The sequence below is a fragment of the Centruroides sculpturatus genome, unplaced genomic scaffold, assembly GCF_000671375.1.
Source record: "Centruroides sculpturatus isolate CEXI.00-Female unplaced genomic scaffold, Cexi_2.0 scaffold95, whole genome shotgun sequence".
NCBI classification, from domain to species: Eukaryota; Metazoa; Arthropoda; class Arachnida; order Scorpiones; family Buthidae; genus Centruroides; species Centruroides sculpturatus.
Window position 1 is genome coordinate 79,204 of NW_019384621.1, and position 23,554 is coordinate 102,757.

The 23,554-nt window shown below is 29.8% G+C and overlaps 1 protein-coding gene across 1 annotated transcript in view; it reads right to left on the reverse strand.

Moving 5' to 3' along the window:
- The window catches only part of LOC111625482 (muscle M-line assembly protein unc-89-like), a 230,921-nt gene that overhangs the window by 36,118 nt on the left and 171,249 nt on the right, over nt 1-23,554 (reverse strand). Inside the window, exons 38-43 of the mRNA XM_023368634.1 lie at nt 18,589-18,886; nt 14,527-14,696; nt 6,842-6,980; nt 1,145-1,314; nt 363-501; nt 24-199 (exon numbers count right to left, since the gene is read on the reverse strand). Of these exons, the coding sequence (XP_023224402.1) occupies nt 24-199; nt 363-501; nt 1,145-1,314; nt 6,842-6,980; nt 14,527-14,696; nt 18,589-18,886 (1,092 nt within the window). The remainder of the gene's footprint in view (nt 1-23; nt 200-362; nt 502-1,144; nt 1,315-6,841; nt 6,981-14,526; nt 14,697-18,588; nt 18,887-23,554) is intronic.

The following is a 23,554-nucleotide window of genomic DNA, read 5'->3' on the forward strand; positions in this document are numbered from 1 at the left end:
TACATATTAACCAATACAGTTACCTAAAACATCAACAGCAGCAGCATTTCGAGTTTTTCCTTCAATATTAGTTGCTACAGCAACATACTTTCCAGCATCTGAATAATCCACAGAATCAATTTTTAAAGCAATAGTGCCATCTGGTTCTTCAGTCATAGTAATATTAGATGTAGGTCTTATTTCCTCTCCATCTTTTAACCTGAATAAAAATTAGTTTTAAATATCACTAAGTAAAATGGAAATATAATCTAAATATTTTATTTAATTCCTACACAAATGTATAGAATTATTTATTTTACAAACCTTAGTTTCCACCATTTAACATTTTTTTAATAATAAAAATAATTACTTCTTACACTTACCATTTAATAGAAGGTTTAGGTTCACCAATTACTTTAGCCTGTAAGACAACAGGTTGGGTTAAAGCAATTTGTTTTGGTTGCAAAGACTGTAAAAATTCTGGCTTTTTTCCTATTGATGGTATTTCCATTTTAGGAACAACTGAAAATTAAAATATTTAAAAAAATTGAATATCTAAAATAATCAATATCAATATAATTTAAATAAGTAAGATTATTTTTAATAAAATAATCTTCTAACAACAGAGCATTAATTATAAATAAAACTATTTGAACTTTGCATGTGGTTTGAAAACTTCTAAAATCAATTCTTTCAAGTGCTAATGATGTTCTGATTTGGAATGCATATATATATGACTTTGATCCATTTCAATTTTGAACATTTCCTTTTTTATAAATTTTTTCTTTCATTATCAAATCAGGTGCATCTACATTGTTTGCCATAATGTCTTATCAAACATAGCCTGCCATGCCTTTGAGATTTGCTTTTTGACCGTGATATTGATAGATAGGCCCTGGCAGTCTGCTTTAAATATCTCAAATGCCTCTAAACTCTTGTTGGTTTATATGGTATGTTTGTTGTATTAGGGTAGCCTGTTGTAGTTCTGGCTTAATCTCATTCTCATTGGCATTTATATATGAACTACAGTTTATAAAAGTTTTGTTATAAAAGTTTATAAACTTTTATAACAAAACTTTTATAAACTGTAATTAATTATAATTATTAATTAATTAATTATAATATAACATAATTAATTAATTATTGTTATATAACTATTCCTTACCTGTCATTAAAGCTTCACTTTTTTCTTCTCCATTGTCAAAAATTATAACAACTGCATATTTTCCTACATCTGATGGAACTGCTTTATCAATAGTCAAAGCAAATACACCTCCAGGTTCTTCAACTAATTTTATATGATCACTTGAAATAATATCTTTTCCATCTTTTTTCCTAAAGTAAATTTATAAAACATTAACTATAAATAAGATTTATCATTGTATACAATATATTATATAATATTTTTAAAAAGTACTAAGACATATGAAATAAAAATGAGCTATTTTCTACATAATGCTTTATAACAAAATGTTTTATTATAATGCATAATAATAATTTAAAGCAATTAAAAAATATTCTGACCAATAAGACTTATTTTTGAATTTCTGATTCATTGTTTTATATATTTATTCATATAATTTCCAAAAATTTATTGATTAGTCCATTAGAAACATTAAAATTTTCATATATATATTTTTTATTTTATAGTTAATTTTAAACATCACTTCAATATTTATTCCATTTTTATTTATATTTCCACATTTTTTTTATTTTTATTAACTTTTAGAGTTTAATTTTATTAATAAATTTAACTTTATTAAATATAACTTGGTTGTAGATAAATTTATTGGTTCAATACAGTAGAGCATCGATTATCCGACTCAATTGGAAACTAGGGTTGGTCGGATAACTGAAAAAACGGATAACCGAAAAGTATGAAAAAATACATTATTAGTATAGTATATTATTATATCTCATGTAATTAGTATATTAGTATATCACTATTAACCTACTTTGTGTTGAATTTTCATCAATGTTAAGCCTAACAAAATTTTTTAAAAATAATAATCGTCGCTATTGTGTCGTTAAAAATTATTTTTAAATTATTTTATTGCTTACAAAACAAACAACCACTCATAATTAGAAAATTAAGCCTTGTTTAAATACTGGCAACCCTTTCATGGTCGAGCCAGTGCTGCCAGCTAAAACACCAAAAATTTAATGAAAATAATATTAAAGTAGCCAAGACATAGCCAAATATTATAGTGCTGCATCACCAGCAGACATTTGAATTTGCTGACTAGAATGCGGTCAGTTAACCGATGTGATGGTTGATCGGGGGTTGGATAATTGATGCTCTACTGTAGTTGTATTTCAAAGATATTCCAGGAATCACTGTATTTTTGTGCATATAACTCTCAGGTTATGTGTTTAAAAACAATTTGAAAGAAATGTGGGTTATGCAATGAAGTGGGTTACCAACTTTAAATTGCAATAATGATGTAGCACATATGGAGCAATGGCTTATCTCAAAGTCATGAGATATATGGTTAAACAAATATTTTAGTTTTGTTCTATCAATTTTCTGTAGGAACATACAGCATCACACATTATATGCCTGAAAATATGATAATTTATAAGTAAATTAAATAACTATAAGCAACACTTATGTACATTTTCCTACACCTAATATTATATTTAATAAATTCAGTTATACATTGTAAAGAACATTAGATATCTAATGGAGTATATATATTATTTATTTGAATTTCTTTAATGGTAAAGGAAATATATCCTACACACACCCTAACAACTATGTATATAATTTTAATTAAATAATGAAGATATGATTGGATATTATAAGATACATCTATAAATTTATAATTTATGTAGGTACAGTTTCACAGAATGTAATAGTTGACACTTTGAATAAAATGCATCTAAGGAGAAAATATATTTTTTACTAAAATATATATTGTGATTGAAGTATCAAACAAGTGAAACAGAGATTGGGTAAATCAAGCATTATTAAAGTTTATTTAGTTATAGGAAAAATTATATTTTTATTATTATTAATTATTCCTTAATAAAAAATATTAATAATTTTAATGAAATTTATACAAATTAATAACAAATTTAAAATGTATAAATTTCGTTAGATTTTATAATACTGATAAAAATATTATTTAGGCTAATTAATAATCCAAAAAAAAGCAATTTGGCTAGAGAATATTTATCATGAGATGGAGGCTTAACTGTTCTACCTTTAGCCAGTTTAAGATGGGTAGTTAACTCTAATTCCATAATTAACTTGTGATCAAATTAGAACATGTCATTTATCCACTCCAATAAAGCAATTCCAGGTTCCTTCAGATTTTAGGTTGCTGATCAATTCTCATTTTTCATTGAAGAGGCAGCTGTTTACTTAGAATCTATTTGAGTTCCTTGATAAATTTGGTTCTAAGTTTACTTTGTAGTGCATTACTAATGGTTCTGATCTTGCTTTCAATCATCTCTAGAAATTTAAAATCAGCTAAGACATATAACTGAAGCTTGTTATAGGCTCATTCTAACTTGAATGTAGTCCTGTACACTTGTCACATCATTAAAATAATGATGTTGAAACATTTTTGCTAGATAAACTTTTTGACTTTAATGCAGTCAGACAGCAAAAAGAAATCCTATAGACATTCATCAGTACCACTCAGTTAAGTCTACTTTGTTTTAAAAAGATGAATTGTTCTTTGTTCTGAAGCTTTCTAGTAGTACATTTCTTAATCTGCCATTACTCAAGGTGAACAATGTGATCTTCTTTTTAAAATGCTTGTAACTATCATTTCTTTTTAAAATGCCTGTAACTTGGGCTTCTTGGAATTTTGTGGCCAAATTATTTTCTACCTTTCTTCTCAAATATCCTCTTCAACAAGATACTAAAATTAGAAGTACACTAACACTTTCAGTGCTATCTTTGTTTCAGTTGTTTTGGACAAGTTAGTGCAGCACTCACCTGCAAATAATCCTCTGTCTTTTTTCCCACATTTGAAGTGATGCAGTTCTAATTGTAAAGTGATATTGTTTATATCAATACAGTACATACTATCATAAAAGGTAAAAATAAATATATCACACTAACCTTATTCAGTTAATTTTTTTTATTGAGATTTTTAAAGCCTGTGCCATGACCTGTCAATAAATTTTAAGGATGAAAAACGACTCTCACGAGCATGGCAGCCTATGTATGACCTGACGCTATAATGGCCAGTGCAGGTTCATATTTTTGGAAATTTAAAATTTTAAAAAATTAATTTAAAAATAAAGCATTTGAAATTATAACGATTAGAATTGGAAGCTAAATCAACTCAGATCACATAAAAAAAAATTTTTTCTAGAACTCCACCTAAAGAAGGTCATAGGATAGACCGAAAACATTTGTGTTACATTTCAAAAATTAACTGCAAAGCTAAATAAGGTTAGTGCGACATATTTGTATTTATGATTATTGCTTTGTTCATTAGATGGATTTTATCATAAAAGGTAATGAAATGTTTCTGAAATGGCTTGTTGAGGAGTCTGAGGAAGAAAATGTAGGCTCCTTCTTTGCAGACAATTAGAGTGAGGATCTCCATATAAAAATCCTGGAAGTGTTGAGAAAGAAATCAGATCCTCCACAGGCAATATCAGTATCAAGAGAAAAGTGTGCATATTACCAAAAAATAAAACATAAACAGGAAAACAGTATCCAAGGGTGTATGTAACATGTAGCCTACTACACTGATCTGCAGATACCACATAACAATCTGCAAAAATTGCCATTTTAAAAATCCAGACTAAACAGATTCAGAAATTGAATAAAAATTATAATTAAGTTTAACAATAATTTCAGATAGCATATTTCTGTTTTTATCAATCTGATCAAATATCAATTTTCCGTTTCTATATTGAAATTACTTTTAATGCATTCTAACTTAAGTAAAGTAAGGTAAACATTAAAATATGCACAGTATAATTCCACTTAATGTGGGGAATGCGTCCATAAACGACAAAGTGCTAAACAAAACAGCGTTAAACAAGGTCATTTTAACAGAGTAAATAGGGATAGCGGAACATGTGACTGAAAATAAAAAATTTTACTTTAATTTTAAGTTATTTTTATATTAATTTTCATAATAATATATGTTAAATAACACATAAACATTGCACACAGAAATTAAAGTTCATTTTTTGTGACGAAGGTCCTGGCTTTTTTGAAATTCTTGTTTTTGTGATAAAGTCGTGCAGTTTCATTTGTCGCTTTTTTTTCTTTCCTTAATCATATGTCAGTAGCAGGAGATCACATCCAAAATGCCTCATTTTGCTTTTGCAGTCCTTTCAAAATCTGGATCATTTACTACAATTTGATCAATGATTTCAGTTATCATTACCAAACTTTTACTAAGGAAATCTGTAGCAAGTTCTTTGGATACTTCATTTTCATAATATTTTCCAGTTCTACATGAATTCCATGTTCTGCCAGTTCTTGAAGGTCATTGTTGATAAGGCTCTCACCAGAAACCTGCTGTAACTCCTCAATATCCTGCTCCGTCTACATCTCCTAGTCTTGCTACATAGATTAGGTTGACAATTTAGTCAACCAAACGATACAGCGATAGGCTCTTCTCATTGAAAATTCTTGGATAACTTCAAGCCATAACTTCTTCCACACTCCGTTCATGCATTTATCAGTTAATTCTTGCCAAGCGAAGTTGATATTTCCTATGGCATCCATGATGTTATATTTTTTCCAAAATTGCACAAAACAAACATAGATTTAAGGAAAGTACAGCACCAAGATGAATTGCCACCTTTTGCTGATTAGTTCATGTTTGGGTATAATTGTATTGTATACAAATCAATGAAATGCTGCGATAATTTGAATCAGCATAAATTTTGAGGGTTTTTTTAGGCTTCGAGCAGACAGCATTATATCAAATCAGCATTAAGCATTTGATATAACTGAATGATTAGCTGTATCATTCATAACAAAACTTCCTGATTTAAGTAAAATTTTTCACGACAAAGCATTAAAAATAGAAAAATTATGAGTCTGGCACTCATCCTCAAGTTATGGCATTATAAATCTGACTGTGAATAGCACTGGGTTAAGAAATTTGCTCAGCAATTTGACTTAGAGTTTAAGGTTGATTTGATAGCTTAGCACCATAATGATAAAGAGAAAAGAAATGCTTATTTCAGAATATCAAAAATTTCTTTTTATTAAGAAATGTTTTTATTTTACTTTAAGAACAGCTTCAGTCAAAAAATTTGAAAAATAAATGACATCCGTTATGAAAGAGCATTAGATCAAACAAAAATTGTTTAATCTGATGCTCTTTTTGTTCAGGACATCCAACATTGACTTTGTTCTGATGTAGACTTTTGCTGAGGATATCCAATAACTAATATCCTTAGCAAAACCAAGGAAAAAATATTGGATATCTTTAACAACTAAGATAATAACAAAACTGAAATGAAACTAAAACAGTTTCAAAAATATAATTTATATATCTAATAAACACATTTTTAAAAGTTGATTTTTATTTAAGAATTTTTAAACAAACTATTAAAAATTGGTATCATTTTTATCAATTTTTAATAGGTATTATATTGAAGTTTAATATTAATTAAATCAAAAATATTTTTATATGCAATCAAATTCTCAAAAAATGGAATATTTAATACTATAATACTTAATAAATTTTAATGTTTTTTTGCATTATGATTTTCATTAAATATTATTTTAGATTAAATAAAAAATAACAAATGAAAAGAAATGTTTACAATTAGTTGATAAATTCAAGATAAAACTAGTACATATAAATTTTCTCATACAGTGAATATTGTGATAGTTATATATTTACATTAAAAATTAAAAAGGACATACCATATAATTATAGGCTTTCCTTCACCTGAAACTTTTATTTGGAATCTACCAGGTTCTCCTTCAGGTACCATAAGTGGTTGTAAACCTTCAACAATTTTAAATTTTGGTGCTTTGTCTGTTTTCTTTGTTGCTGGAATAACTATAAATAAATTAATCAAACATCAAAAAATAAATACTGAATTATAAACAAGTTTTAATGAATTATATTTATTATTTACTTTCCTCAACTTCATTTTCTATACTTTCTAATTTTAGAATATCTTTTTAAAACATTATATATATACTTATATATGTAATATTTTATATATTTTATATGAAAGAGAGCAAATATGTAAAGATAAGAGTGATATACACTGAGATAAAACANGTTTTATATTTTACTGATATTTCAGAATACAGTGGTACCTTGGTATATGTCTGCTTCAGAATACGTCCAATTTGGAATACATCCTGTTTGGACGAAACAAATTTTGCTTGGTATACAACTTTTGTTCAGTATACCACTTAATTCAATTATAAGCACCATCTATGAACAAGTAGCACTATCAGTGTACTAGGCCAGACTAGATGTTCGTGGTGCCACAGTTTATAACTTTGTTAAATTTCTTCTGATTTTAATTTGTAAGTAAAATTTTACTATTTTTATTAATCATGAATTGCAAAAAGGCAAATGAAAAGCAACAGAAAACTAAAAAAATGACTATAATCACAATGGAACTGAAAAAAGAGATCATTGAGAAATATGAAGGTGGCATGTGTGTTCGAGATTTAACTGTTGCATACCGTATTCCGAGAACGACGATATCAACAATCGTGAAAAATAAAGACATTATTAAATCTGCTAAAGTTGTGAAAGGGGTTAAATCAATTTCTAAACAGAGATCGAAGACATTAGATCATGTGAGAAATTGCTTTTGCTTTGGATAACTGAAAAACAGTGTGCTGGCAACAGCATATCAGAAGCAATTATTTGCGAGAAAGCTAAAAAGATACATGTTGATCTCATGAAAAATCAAGCAGGAACTAGCCAGGAAAGCGAGGTGTTTAAAGCTAGCCATTTTTTTTACACGAGAATGGATTAATCAGTTCTTATGGGAAAAGTTGGTTCGGTATACGTCCAAACATCAGGAATGGATTAAGGTCGTGTACCGAGGTTCCACTGTATTTGTACTTAAGTCTATTTAAATTTTATCTTCTGCCTAATAATGATAAATTTATTTAAAGTGCTTCCTTTTTGCTCTTATTTTAATTTTATTCATTAAAGCAGCACCAAAAGATAGTTGTCTCCTGCTTTATCTATCAAAAATATGTAAAACTAGTTGTACCCAGCAAAATATTTCCTGTAAAAATTCTTTTAAGTTACAAATAAATAAGAAAAATAAAATAGCAAATACATTAATAAATTTTATGTAAATAAATTTAAGATTATAAAATTTCTCAATATACAACATTATTACTTTAAAAAATAGGAAATAGATTTCATCTTAACGTATTTTTATATACAGTACACCCCTATAACATAATTCCGTGTTATATGAATTCCATGTTGTACGAGTCACTTAGATTTTACAAATACATGCCAGGCTGTGAATGGCTCACATATTTATAAAATCTAAGTGACTCGTACAACGTGGAATTCATATAACACGGAATTATCTACAGTGTTATAGGGGGGTCTACTGTATAGATAGATTTGATTCTGTCTATGGTTAATTTTAACAAAGCCTAATATTAACAAACATATCCAAAATGTGTTCTCTTTGTTACTCTGAGGAGGTTCAAATAACCATGTAAATACTTTTACAGTTAATTTACGTGTAGAAGTGAATATCTAAGAAAATAACATTTCATCAAACATAGTTTTTCATTTCTTTTCCACCTACTCATAAGTATTCTTCACTTAGGTGCCACTTTATTTGAAAGGTATTATGCCAGTCCTGACCAAAATTTAATTTACAATAGTCTTTCCATTAATAACATAATTAAAGCATAATTGTGAATCAATAAAAATTAAAAAATAACAAAAATCAACAAAAGAATATCAACTCAAAAAGTTATTTTCAGAATCATTTTTGTACTAGATTTTGTATGAGTTTGATAGCTGGAATAGCAAGAAGAGACAACACTATGCTAAAAATGAAATTGCAGTTCATCTACAGTACATCATTAAGCTTCAAAATGATGTATAGAAGTAAATATAGTTCATGTGCAAGTACCTTAATGAAATGGGAATAGATTTCACCTTAGTGTATTTGGTATATACAGATAGTCTGCAAATAGAGGAATATTTTAATTGTTTAAAATTAATTCAAACATGAGGCATATACTGTAACTTATGAATATATTTAGCAAAATAATAATCACTTTTATATAAAATACATATGTATAATAATAAATATGTACTGTTTTCAATTAAATAATACACCCATACCTCGCTATACGGCCGCTCTTTATACGGCATTTCGCTATAACGGCCCTCTTCAATTAAGGCACGTTTTCGATTTACGGCCTAAAATGTTTCGCTATAACGGCAAAAAAAAACTTTTTTTCAATGTTGATATATCTACATGTTGCTAATCTTGCACAAGCGCAATCTCGATGCACACTCTTTTCTATTTCCTCTTGTTTACGAGCGTTATTCAGTGCGTGCTCATAAAGCGGCTGGTTTAGACTTGTCTGTGAGTGTTTTATGTACATATTTATTACTGATTGTTANTGTGAGTGTCCTTCATGCCCACGATCATCTTTTCAATATGTGGCATCACACTGTCCAATATTGGCTTAGGGGTTCCTGGAGTGTACATTGGGCCATTCGCTAAGGCGTCAATAAGATAATCAGGTGGAGATATGTTATCCCAACATACTAATGGGATTATAGGTGCTACCTTCCCGAGCGGTCTCTGCTTTTTTAAAATCCAATTCATTTTCTTCTTGTATTTTACGGCCAGGCTCCTTTCTAAAATTTCTTGATATATAACGGCCCTTTTGTTTGCTTCCTGTAATGCTGATACATTTTGCCCGAATAGAATATTTTCCTCCTTAATTAGTTTATCGAGCTTGGAATACACGCACCTTCTTGTTGTTCTAATTGCTTTCCTTAAACAGAGATGTCTTAATTTCGGTAACAGGGATTCACATCCTTTTGGGAGATATATGCGGTATATGGACATTGGGAAGACCCTTTTTCTCTGACATTCTAATAAGAAATCCAATTTTGCTCTAGCCCTAGTTAGGGTTAGCACCAGTCTTTTGTATGCGTTAGCCGGCATAGCTTTGTAAATTAAAAATCTTCTAATCCGAATACCGGTATTCTTATAAAAATCGTACTTACTCAACCTTTATTGTCCGGTACTTGTAAATTATTTGTAAAACAAACGTTTTCGGCCTCAGTCGAGGTCTGCTTCAGGTTAAATTATTGGATTTCATTCTTCGAATGCACGTTTAGTTTTAAATATAATCTAATTTCTTGTGCGTGTTACGTACAATAAAGGTTGAGTAAGTACGATTTTTATAAGAATACCGGTATTCGGATTAGAAGATTTTTAAATACAAAAGATAATCTGGAAATATGTCACAAGAAAGAATCTAATTTTTTAAAATTAAAATTGTAAATAAATTTTCATCATATTATTGAAACTGACATATGAAAATATTATTTTAAAATTATGTAAATATTAAATAACCAAATTAATCAAAGAAGAAACCAAACTTATATAATTAGAAATATATTTAGAAAGTAAACTTTACAAATTGGATTAGCATATTACAATTCAAGTCAAATAATCTTAATTTTAAAAAATATATATATAATAAACTAAGATTAAAACTTTGTGTATAAAATAACAAACTGAAACAGAGTTCAATAAACAGGTAAAATCTGGAAATTTCTGTTTTGGGAAAATATTCACTTATCAACAAACAACTCTACTAAACCTGATACCTATCACAGGGTAAGTGGAAGTTGTGAGTTCGAGTCCCACTCTGGGCCAATTATTTTCTTCCAGTAATCTTAATTATTTAATTAAAAATTATAATTATTAAATTTATTAAGAGATGGCCCCTAATGCCTCAGTGAGAATCTGAATATTGAATTGGTATTTTTATCAGATTTTAAATCAATATAATATTTCGATATTAAATTCAAAACTTTTATTTTATAAAAAAGTCAAGGAGAACAAGGAACAAACATTTCCTTTTTGACTGTTAGTTCCTGAGAGAGATCGTTATCTCTCCTATGACTAAATATCTGACTAAATAAGACTCATCTTGACATCCCATCAGATGGTCAAATTACTTAATTCTCATTGGAAGAGAATATTTTTATAAAAGAAGTTTAGGTGCCAAACTATACGTGTATTTTATAGTAATTGATATATATATTAATTTTGTGTCTGATCACCTATGATTCCCATCTCTCAAAGATATATATATATAACTGAGGCATTATACTAATATTTATTGTAAACTCTCAATATATAGTAATAGTGTGAGATCCGAAAGGCCCCTGGGTCTAAATAGTGAATTTATTAATATTTGTTAAAAATATTGTCATCAAATATTACTTTAGTTTTGTGAGAAAAATACTGTTTTGGACGTGGAAAAAAACCAGATAACAGATGCTACTTCCTTTCACAGAAGAGAACATCCTCTGACTTTCCCTTATCGGGTTAAAAATCTCACTCAGATGGGAAATGGTTACCCCTCATTCATTCCCCTTTCGTCCGTTCTCACGAAAGAGTTACTGGCCGATGATTGGTCGAAATTCAGGAGATATAAGGGAAATTAGTCCGAATTCGAGGAGTTCAACGGGGAGTGCTTCGACAGATCCTAAGCGTCAAACTCCACACAGTTTCCTCCTGATGACCAACGCCCTTAAACGAGTCCCATAGACTAAGTCCCGAGTCTGAACTTAGTAAAGATACTTTTATATTTGTGCACGTATTGATCTCCCGTACGAAGAAGTAAATGAACTCTATCTACAAGGTGTCCCTTACAGACAGAGAAGAAGACGAACGTCAACTGAATCAGGTTGTATGTTTTATAACGATTTTTGTGAGCTCTCTCTCTCGATCGCGCATCAGTATAGAATAAGTCTTAGACTATATCTCGTGTGGCTTAATTGTCTTATTGATATCCCTCGCTTGTTGAAATTTGTATTCGTTTTGTTTTGAATTATTAAATTTACTCTTGTTAAATTTACTTAAATGTCTCTTAAATTGATTCTGAATCAGATCTCATACGCGTGTTTGTCCGCGCAATGAGAAAATTGACAAACTGGTGTCGGGAACCTGACGAACATCGGAACTTCGCAGTTCTGATCAACTAGCGATTATCGCCCTCCTATAAAACTTTTAAGATCGGATCTCTCGATCCGAAACTCGGAGAACTATTCTCGCGGAATAGTGCCGATTAAGTGTTACACGAGTACTATCTACTCCGTAACCCCGGCTACTCTCACAATAGCATTATATTTAGATAAGTTAATGCCCTCTAGGTTACTTTGTATATATCCATTTGTATTTTAAATTTTATTTGGTTTATTAAATATACTTTTATTTGTTAAAATGGAAGTCAATTTTATTATTTTAAAGAACAGACTCCTATTGACTTACTCACAACCTCCCCACTCAATAATTAGCCCTCCTATAGCCATCCAATAACACTGTGAGCAGGTTTCACCAACCTGCAGTTGATAATTGTTCGATAAATCAACCATATTGAACTTGATTTCTCACACCTCCCTCTAGTGTCAAACCATTTGGTAATTGATTAATATTACAACCGTTATTAGCTCAATAACATAATCCTTCTTTAATTACCTTATAATTTAATATATACATCAAATTTTAACTATTAATAAAATAATATTTACCTGCTACTGGTGCTTCACTTTTTTCTTCACCTGCTTCATTACTTATTACTAGTGTATATTTTCCTGCATCATCCGGGGTAACTTTATCAAACGTTAGTGTAACAGTGCCGTCAGGGCTTTCTGATAATTTAATATGATCAGAGGGCAAAATAGGCTTTCCATTTTTCAACCTAAAATATATAGTTTTGAATATGCAATACTAAAATAACCTTTAAAATAAAATTTAATGTGCTTATTCATAGTCATATTAACAGTTAAAAAATTTTTTAACAACCAATTTTTTTTAGTTTATTTGTAACAATATTTTGCTACTTTGATAACAGAAATAAAGGTAAACAAACTTGGAATATTTTAATACTTTGTGATTCTTTTTAAAATTTGTTATGAAAGATTAAATTATTCCATTTGCTTGATTTATATCTTTTTGTAAAATTTATATGCAATAAAAGTAATGAAAGCTGAAAAAAAATATTTGCTTATTAAAATAATATATTAGATTTTGTATTTTAAGTAATTTTCTCAAAATTTAATGCAATTAATGTAATATGTCAAGTAATTCGAAATGTTCAATTTTATAAATATTCATCATAAAAAATTCATAAAATCAAAATACAGTGAAAACTGCTTAGGCGACCACCTGCATTCGACAGGCACCTTTCAAAATGGGCAAAAATTTCCCCCACGGAATAGTTTATTCATAGAGTCTTCGTATAAGTTACCTGTATGAAACGACCNCGAGGAGTTCAACGGGGAGTGCTTCGACAGATCCTAAGCGTCAAACTCCACACAGTTTCCTCCTGATGACCAACGCCCTTAAACGAGTCCCATAGACTAAGTCCCGAGTCTGAACTTAGTAAAGATACTTTTATATTTGTGCACGTATTGATCTCCCGTACGAAGAAGTAAATGAACTCTATCTACAAGGTGTCCCTTACAGACAGAGAAGAAGACGAACGTCAACTGAATCAGGTTGTATGTTTTATAACGATTTTTGTGAGCTCTCTCTCTCGATCGCGCATCAGTATAGAATAAGTCTTAGACTATATCTCGTGTGGCTTAATTGTCTTATTGATATCCCTCGCTTGTTGAAATTTGTATTCGTTTTGTTTTGAATTATTAAATTTACTCTTGTTAAATTTACTTAAATGTCTCTTAAATTGATTCTGAATCAGATCTCATACGCGTGTTTGTCCGCGCAATGAGAAAATTGACAAACTGGTGTCGGGAACCTGACGAACATCGGAACTTCGCAGTTCTGATCAACTAGCGATTATCGCCCTCCTATAAAACTTTTAAGATCGGATCTCTCGATCCGAAACTCGGAGAACTATTCTCGCGGAATAGTGCCGATTAAGTGTTACACGAGTACTATCTACTCCGTAACCCCGGCTACTCTCACAATAGCATTATATTTAGATAAGTTAATGCCCTCTAGGTTACTTTGTATATATCCATTTGTATTTTAAATTTTATTTGGTTTATTAAATATACTTTTATTTGTTAAAATGGAAGTCAATTTTATTATTTTAAAGAACAGACTCCTATTGACTTACTCACAACCTCCCCACTCAATAATTAGCCCTCCTATAGCCATCCAATAACACTGTGAGCAGGTTTCACCAACCTGCAGTTGATAATTGTTCGATAAATCAACCATATTGAACTTGATTTCTCACACCTCCCTCTAGTGTCAAACCATTTGGTAATTGATTAATATTACAACCGTTATTAGCTCAATAACATAATCCTTCTTTAATTACCTTATAATTTAATATATACATCAAATTTTAACTATTAATAAAATAATATTTACCTGCTACTGGTGCTTCACTTTTTTCTTCACCTGCTTCATTACTTATTACTAGTGTATATTTTCCTGCATCATCCGGGGTAACTTTATCAAACGTTAGTGTAACAGTGCCGTCAGGGCTTTCTGATAATTTAATATGATCAGAGGGCAAAATAGGCTTTCCATTTTTCAACCTAAAATATATAGTTTTGAATATGCAATACTAAAATAACCTTTAAAATAAAATTTAATGTGCTTATTCATAGTCATATTAACAGTTAAAAAATTTTTTAACAACCAATTTTTTTTAGTTTATTTGTAACAATATTTTGCTACTTTGATAACAGAAATAAAGGTAAACAAACTTGGAATATTTTAATACTTTGTGATTCTTTTTAAAATTTGTTATGAAAGATTAAATTATTCCATTTGCTTGATTTATATCTTTTTGTAAAATTTATATGCAATAAAAGTAATGAAAGCTGAAAAAAAATATTTGCTTATTAAAATAATATATTAGATTTTGTATTTTAAGTAATTTTCTCAAAATTTAATGCAATTAATGTAATATGTCAAGTAATTCGAAATGTTCAATTTTATAAATATTCATCATAAAAAATTCATAAAATCAAAATACAGTGAAAACTGCTTAGGCGACCACCTGCATTCGACAGGCACCTTTCAAAATGGGCAAAAATTTCCCCCACGGAATAGTTTATTCATAGAGTCTTCGTATAAGTTACCTGTATGAAACGACCACCTGTGTAACGCAACCGTGGACATTGATTTTTGGTCCGAAACAACATACAACACCTGTAATAAGTGACCACTTTCGCGAATATATCTGGTCTAAACTATTGTTTGAACCCATCTCAACAACGTTTCCCCCCTCCTAATATAATAAATTAGTCTAAACTCTCGTTCGAACCCATCCCGGGCACTTCTCCCACCGTTGAAATTAGGTACAGGTGTTAATAAATTAGTCAAGCAACAAAGGAAATTCATTTCAGTTTGTTGGAAAATATCTGAAAAACGAAAGAAATGCAAAGTGCTGTCGTTAGAAGATCATGTTAAAATTATCAGAGAAAGTGAAAATGGTTTATCGCAACGGCAATTAGTGGCGAAGTTTAACTGGGAAAACAAAATTTATTTTACTGTACACCTACAGTATTTTCCTTGGAGGTATAAAATATTGTAGACAATACAATTAATCGGTTGATCTCATCGTTTAATAATAATAATAATAAATAAATAAAATAAATTTTATTATTATTATTATTATTATTATATTTTTTTGAAGCTTATATACAGTACATGTGCAATAAATAGTTTCTGTATCAATCTACATTATTTCCACAATATTTAAAAAAAAATAATATCCAAGTAATTTTTGCATGCAAAGTATTCAAAAAACAATAAACGCATTAATGCAAAAATCAGTTTTACAGGCAACCTTCCTTTTTCGATTCTGCAATCACAATCGCGGAATGTAATGAAATTGTATAATGATAAAAATAATAAAATCGTTTTATTATTAATTACAACCAAGTCAAATTAATTAAGTCGGAAAAAAGAAAGTGTGCATTATAATCGAGGAAATGCGACTATAGTATTAACCTTTAAAATATTGGTATTAAATCTGTCTTATAAAATCACGACGACTCCTGTAAATCGAGTTACAGTATCCGATAAGAATAAAATACAATACCAATATAGCCCTACCAATACAGGTGGTCCTGTAATAACGTATTTCCGTACGTATTTTGCATACTTTTTAGCCATTTCTACTAAGCAAAACTGGAGATGAGCAAAAATAAGCAAATATTTTCAATGATAGGGCTATATTGGTATTGTATTTTATTCTTATCGAATACTGTAACTCGATTTACAGGAGTCGTCGTGATTTTATAAGACAGATTTAACACCAATATTTTAAAGGTTAATACTATAGTCGCATTTCCTCGATTATAATGCAAACTTTCTTTTTTCCGATTTAATTAATATGACCACCTGTCTAAAAGACCACTTTTTGAAGCAACTGTCGGTGGTCACCATAGACAGATTTTACTGTATATCATATTAATGATTTCCTTAACAATATATCTAGATCAGTATTTCTCAACGGAGGCGATATCACTCCCATGTGGGTGTTTTTCCATGTTGAGAAGGCGATTAGTAACAATTTATATTTTGAGGGACAAAAACGATTTTCTGGGTGATATAGTAAAACATTATATTAAGAATAATTAGATATTTTATTCATTATATCGTACAATAATTAAACAAATAACATTATACTAGTCACTAGTCTATTCAATTCAGTACGAATTTGGCGTTAGCCTTGGCCCTTGGTATTGGAATTTTGAAGTGAAAAAGATGATACTACGTAACAGTTTTGTTGAAGGGGGTGATGATTCGTTAGAGGTTGAGAAACACTGATCTAGATCTTTCTAAAATTTAACAAATCAACTACAAATTATTATTCTTATTTTAATATTTTTTCAATTAATCAGTATATTTTCAGCACATGCAATTAATAAATTAAAATAAATTTCTTACTGTAATGGCCAAATTAAAGATTATGATTTTAAAAATACTTTTCTAATCAAGTAAATTTTAAATATGAAAATTAGTACCTTTTATTTATAAAATCATAAAATTTAATTTTGTTATGTTATTTACTAAAAATTGAAAATAGATAACATTATATAACAAAATTCATATTTTTATTTACTTATACATTTCTCAAAACAATATATTGTATTAGATTGTAATGTACAAATTCTTAGTTTTATATTGCCCATACTGCCCTGTTCATCATTTTATTTTTTTATTTAGTAGTCTAATATTTGTATATGTATATACTAGAAGTAAACATATTAAAAAATATGTAAGTAATAGTGTTGCAACGAATAGTATATTCGGCCAGGTGCGTGGCTGAATAGCCGAATATTCGGCTGAACTATTCGGCTTGATTAATGCACGTACAAAAATTGGTGCGCAAACCGCATTATGGCAAGGACCCTGCTCTCTATTGGCCCACTGTCACTACGCTTCGCCAATCGCGTTAATTCTTGACAGTTCAGACAAGAGCATCACGGCAGTATGTGATAAGTGATGATATGATATGTGGATAACAATGAAATGACCTACACATGTAAATAACGGAAGAAGAACAGAGAAGGACCGCAAAGTGAAAATGTGAAAATAAATATGAAATTGAGTTGATAAAAATCGAACAAGTCGATTATGTTATCAACTCAATAAGCTGCCTCGAACAAGTCGAGGAAGCTTATTGGCACAAAATTCGCGGCCGTTAATGCCAAACAATTGTTGTCATAGACTTCGGAAAGCTAAATGCTTGTAATGAAAGTCACTTAGCGTGCACAGGCAAAAGCCTGGGGTCGTTCGGGCTACCAAGCCGTTTCGAATCTGTGAAATCATAACTGTGACTTATACTGACGCCCTATTTGTCTCTTTTCTCTGTTATCACCAGGCTATGAGTCACTTAATTGTAAAATTGGAAATCTACGACGGAAAAGTGACGAATCGAAAGTATCGTGAGGGCGTATTATGATGTATGCATAGGCATACGTGGACTAGAGCAATAGAGGAAAGAGAAAGGGAAGAGCAAAGACGAGCACTTAAAAAGAAGGATAGGCAGGGTCAGACCCTCAGATATGCGACAATTCTCAAACAAATTGGTGGGTACATGTGCTGATCTTTGTAATTATAAATTGTGAATACAAGTGACTAATATTATGTTCTTTTTTATTTTGTGCATGTTATCAGTTATAAATAAATATAAACAAAGAACACTAACCCGATAACATTAAATCTAAATACCAAAATGATTAATTTACTGTTTTTGTTATTTCTTACTCCTGTTTTCAGGTATTCAGTATTCAGCTGAATAGTGATTAAATATTCGGTATTCGGCCGAATAGGCCGAATACCAAATAGTAGCCGAATATTCGTTACATCACTAGTAAGTAACATTTCATTAAAAAACTTTAATCCCAAAAAAAGTGTAAAATTTTAAGATTAAAAAAAATATATAAACGAATGTAAACATTATTTATATACCATTTAATTTTTGGCATGGGCTCTCCAGTGACTTTGGCAATCAATTGTCCAGATTCTCCTTCATAAAATTGAGCAGGCTTTAAATAACTACTAAATTCAGGTACTTTTCCTTTAATAGTTGGTGCTTTTACAGATGGTTCAGGTTCTTTAGGAGCTTCAACTTCTGCTACTTTAGGTGTTTCAGGTACCTTAGCAGATTCAACTTCTGTGGCTTTAGAAGGCTCTGGTACTTTTTCAGGTTCAGATTGTTTAGGTTCAACAGCCTCAGCAGGTTTTTTTTCTTTTGGTGGTGAAACAGCTGAAAAAAATTCATTTGCATTATTAAAATTATACAAGAGACTGTTTATAATCTAAAAATATATTCAGTAAGTGTCAGAACATCAATGAAATAAAAAAGAGCTAAAGATCTTCTAATAGCTTAATAAACAAATTTAAAATTACAAATAAACACAAAATTTAAAAATTAATTTTTAATAAACCATATTAAAAATATGATTCCTTAAAGGCATTTTTTGAGCATAAAAGCAGCAAGTTAAAAAGTCCAAAATTATTTATATTTCATCTATACTCTATCATCAGCTACATTGAAGCCTAAATCACATATCTCCAAAAGAATGTTGATATGTTAGAAAATTAAACATCTTAAATGAATGTTGAAGATTAATTCACCTAGAAATTTAATGAAACTTATCATAAATATTTTTAGTTACCTTAATTTAACAGTGTTTTACGGATTGATTAAGCTTAATTCAATTCTTTGTTTAAAATAAGCTGTTCCTCTAAATGTTCATTTAAGATGTTTAAGCTTCTATATCCTTTGAAAACATTCACTTTAACTTTTGAGTCTTTAGAGGTATACAACTGGACTTCAATTTATCTGACAATTGAGCCAAGATGTACCAAAAATACTAAGTCAAATAATTTTGGACTTCTTTTTGTAATTTTTTTCTTCAATTCTAGTGTTTAGTACAACTTAATTAATTTTCAATTGCTGATTTAAACTGAAAACTAATTAAGAAAATTCTAAAATCAATTTAAAAATAAAATTTTCTTTGTATGCAAGTTATCAATAAATTAAACAGGGTTCAGCATCTGCTTTCATTCATTTTAAATCAGTTGTCATGAAAACATTAATCACGTGACATTTGTCAGTTTGTCATTAAACTTGGATATTTTGTTATAATGGACAAATTTCCAATTCATTGATGTGTTTATATGGTAAAATAATTCATTAGAAATGGAAAGGGATTGATTACAATAACTGAAGAAATACCAAAAAAAAAAAAAAATTTAATTGTCAATATAGAAAATGTCATAAAAAATTGCACCAATTGGATATAATGGAAAAACTACAAGATATAATAATAGGATATAATGTACCAAATAAGCAAAGAGATCTGAAGATTTAAAAATGACATTAAAAAAAGTAAGTAGTTTTTTTGAGATCACATAATCTAATAATGGTAAAGTGAACAAATCAAAACAATTAGTCATAATGACTATAGATCAACATAATACAATTATTAAAAATATTGTATGTGAGAATATCTACAGAGAACTGGAAGAGCACCAAAGGAAAGGGATACAACAAAAATTAAAGAAATACACAGCTAAATTGATAAGAGAACATTTAATAACAAAAGAGGAAGGAAAATATATGTGTACTTTAGGTTGTAGAGCACCAACTATAAAAATTAGAATGAAAAACACATAAAGACCCTATCAGCTACAGACCATTAGTGAATATACATGAATATATGTTATATAATCTGAAATCTTTTGCAAAAACTAAGCTAAATGAATTAACTATATTGAATGTTAGCATAAAAAATACAGATATGTTACTAAATAAATTAAAACGAATAGATATTAAGCCTCAATACAAGATAGCATAACTAGATATTAACACGTATCCCTCAATATCTTTGAATAGAATTATAAATATGTTAGAGAATATAAATTGCCTTAAGTGGTTAATTACATTTATGGTTTTTGCTATATAAAATAACCACTTTATAAATGATGGAAAATGGTACACTCAAATATGAGGCCTCCCTATGGGATCCAGGATAGCTCCAATATTGGCAGAACTATGCATGTTAGAATATGACAAAAACATTAGTCAAATACCAGGAATTGTTCTATATAACAGATATGTAGACAATAGTATCATTAAATATGAAAATAATATGGTTAATATAAATAATCTTGTGGATAGTATTAATAAGATAGGACCTAAATATATAGTTTGAGATACAAAAAGAAAATAATATGATACCATTTTTAGATATAACAATAAAGAGAAAAAATGATAAATTAATTTTACAAAAATATGAAAATGAATGCAATGTTCATGAAATAATCAATTATTATTCTGAAATATCAGAATTAGGGCATTCGATCCCGGTCCTTATTTCTAATCCCGGGATTTCGGGATTATACTTATTCAATTCCGGGATTCCGGGATTATTTCGGTATTGAGGGTTAATAAAAAATAAGAAAATCTTACAGAAATTAAAAATCAAAATTTAGACAAAAGGCAACATATTTTACGGTATACACCTGGTTAATTTAATCACTCTAACTAATCAGACTTAGAGTCAGACTAACCAGACTTAAAATCACTGTTTCATGTTAAATTTATTCTTTTTTAAGCATCACTGAGATCTCTTTAAGCTCACATAAATTGAAAAAACCTTTATGTAACAAACTATGCAAATAAACGTTGAAAATTAACAAAAATCTCTCTTAACATCGACTAAATAGACTACTTTCATATAACAACCTAGTAAGTAGGTAGTAAAGTAAGTTTCTTAGCAAAAAGTATTTAAAAATAATATTAATCAGTCACATTTTTCTTAAATATAAAGAAAACTAATCTAATAGGAACATTCTAATTTGAATTGCGAAAATATGATCTGAGAAATAACAACGCATCCAGTGTCTCATCACCAAGTCTGCTTCTCAATTTGTTGCACATATATGCAGCTGCTGAGAAAACGCGTTTAGGTTTGATGGAAGTTGGAGGAATCGTTAGTAAATACTTATAAGCTTCGAGGACACGGGGAGGATGGAAGAAAACAGTCCGGTCGACACGGATCGGGATTGTAGGAGTAAAGGCTACAATCCCGATTGTTTCGATCATTGTAAGCATGTCTTTCTAAAAATAAACGCGTTAATTTTGTAAATTCGGTCTCTGTGTGAGTCTCTCAGCGTCCAGCAAACCACTACCCCGAAACGTAAAAAGACTTTCTCGCATCATCCTGACAGATCGCGGGCAAGGCGAGGGTCGTAACCTTTTCACCTAAGGTCGACCCCCCTAAGCGAGAGGCGTCGGGTCTATATTAACTACACTGGCAAAACAAGATGGCTGACACATTGACAGGTAAAACGCACTGAGTAGTGCTCTCGACTGCGCCAGAAAATCGATTGGCGCCCGCGAAAATTCAAAAATACAAAAATGAAGTATATTACCAAGTAACCCAGTGAGAACTGCTTGCCTATCATTTTAGTTGAAAATACAAGAAGTTTTATTCCAAGCAAGCATCGCAAGCCCGCTAGGTTAATTTCTGCTGCTTGCTTGGAATAAAATTTCTTGTATTTTATATTAAAATGATAGGCAAGCAATTCTGTTAAAAGCACTGGCACTGAACGTTTCGCTTCATGCAGTCTATTTTGCAACTTTTTTAAAAATGATGTCAATCCCGAAAATCTCGGGATTAGAAAACCTTAATCCCGAAAATTTTGGGACTGAAAAGTTATCGGGATCCCGGGATTCCGATTTTCGAGATCCCGGGATCAAATCCTCTAATCAGAATATATAAAGAAAAATACTTTTAATATGTATATAGACAAAATTGAATGCAGGACCACTAATGAAAAAATAAGACAGAAAGAAATATCTAAAATTATAAACATTTACATAATGAATGAATATCTAAAAAAGATTATTAAACATTAGTTAAAGTCCTAAACAATCAGAGAAAAAAAATGAGAGAAAGTCAAACAACTTAAAGTTCCATATATAAAAGGCATTTCTGAAAGAATGAAGATATTGATAGATTATAATATCCAATTAATTCCAGAATGCACTAATACTATAATGTCTTGAATTAATAATAAAAAAGATAAGAAAATAAAAACAATTAATAGTATATTTGAACATAGTGATGTGGTGTATAAATTCAGTTGTAATAGTAAAAATATGAATATTTACATTCTTCTTCTTCACGTGCCATGCCCGGTCCCCCGGACGTCGGCTATCACCAAGGAGAGGGAGTTCCTATCTTCGGCCATTCTCATTACCTCTCCAATGTTTTGTATGCCTGTCCATTTTTTAATATTGTCCATCCATGATAAATGTCTTTGGCCTCGTTTATGCTTTCTCTCAATCTTTCCATTGAGGATTACTTGTGGGATTTTATATTTTTCTCCTCTAGTGATATGTCCCAAGTATGCAATCTTTCTGCATTTGATTGTTGACAGCAACTTTCTGTTTGTTCTTGCTCTGCTTAGAATTTCATTGTTGGTCACTCGATCTGTCCATGGGACTCTCAGCATCCTTCTATGAATCCACATCTCAAATGCCTCCAGTCTTCTTTCTGTATTCCTTTTTAATGTCCAGCTTTCCACACCATAGAAGAGAACTGACCAAATATAACATTCGGCCATTCGTTGCCACAATTTCAAATTTAAATTGTCGTTGAGAGCAGGGTTTTCATTTTTTGGAAGGATGTTCTAGCAGCTGCTATCCTGCATTTAATTTCTTTCCCTGAATCTATTTTCTGAGATCTATTTTCCCTGAGATTTTCTGTAATTATGCTTCCCAAGTATTTAAACTGTTTGACCCGTTTAATTTTTTTTTGGTCAAGAACAAGTTGTGCCTCTCTGTGTGGGGTCTGACTAAAAATCATAAATTTAGTTTTGTTTGCATTTATTTTGAGACCGGCATCAATTCCTGCTGAGT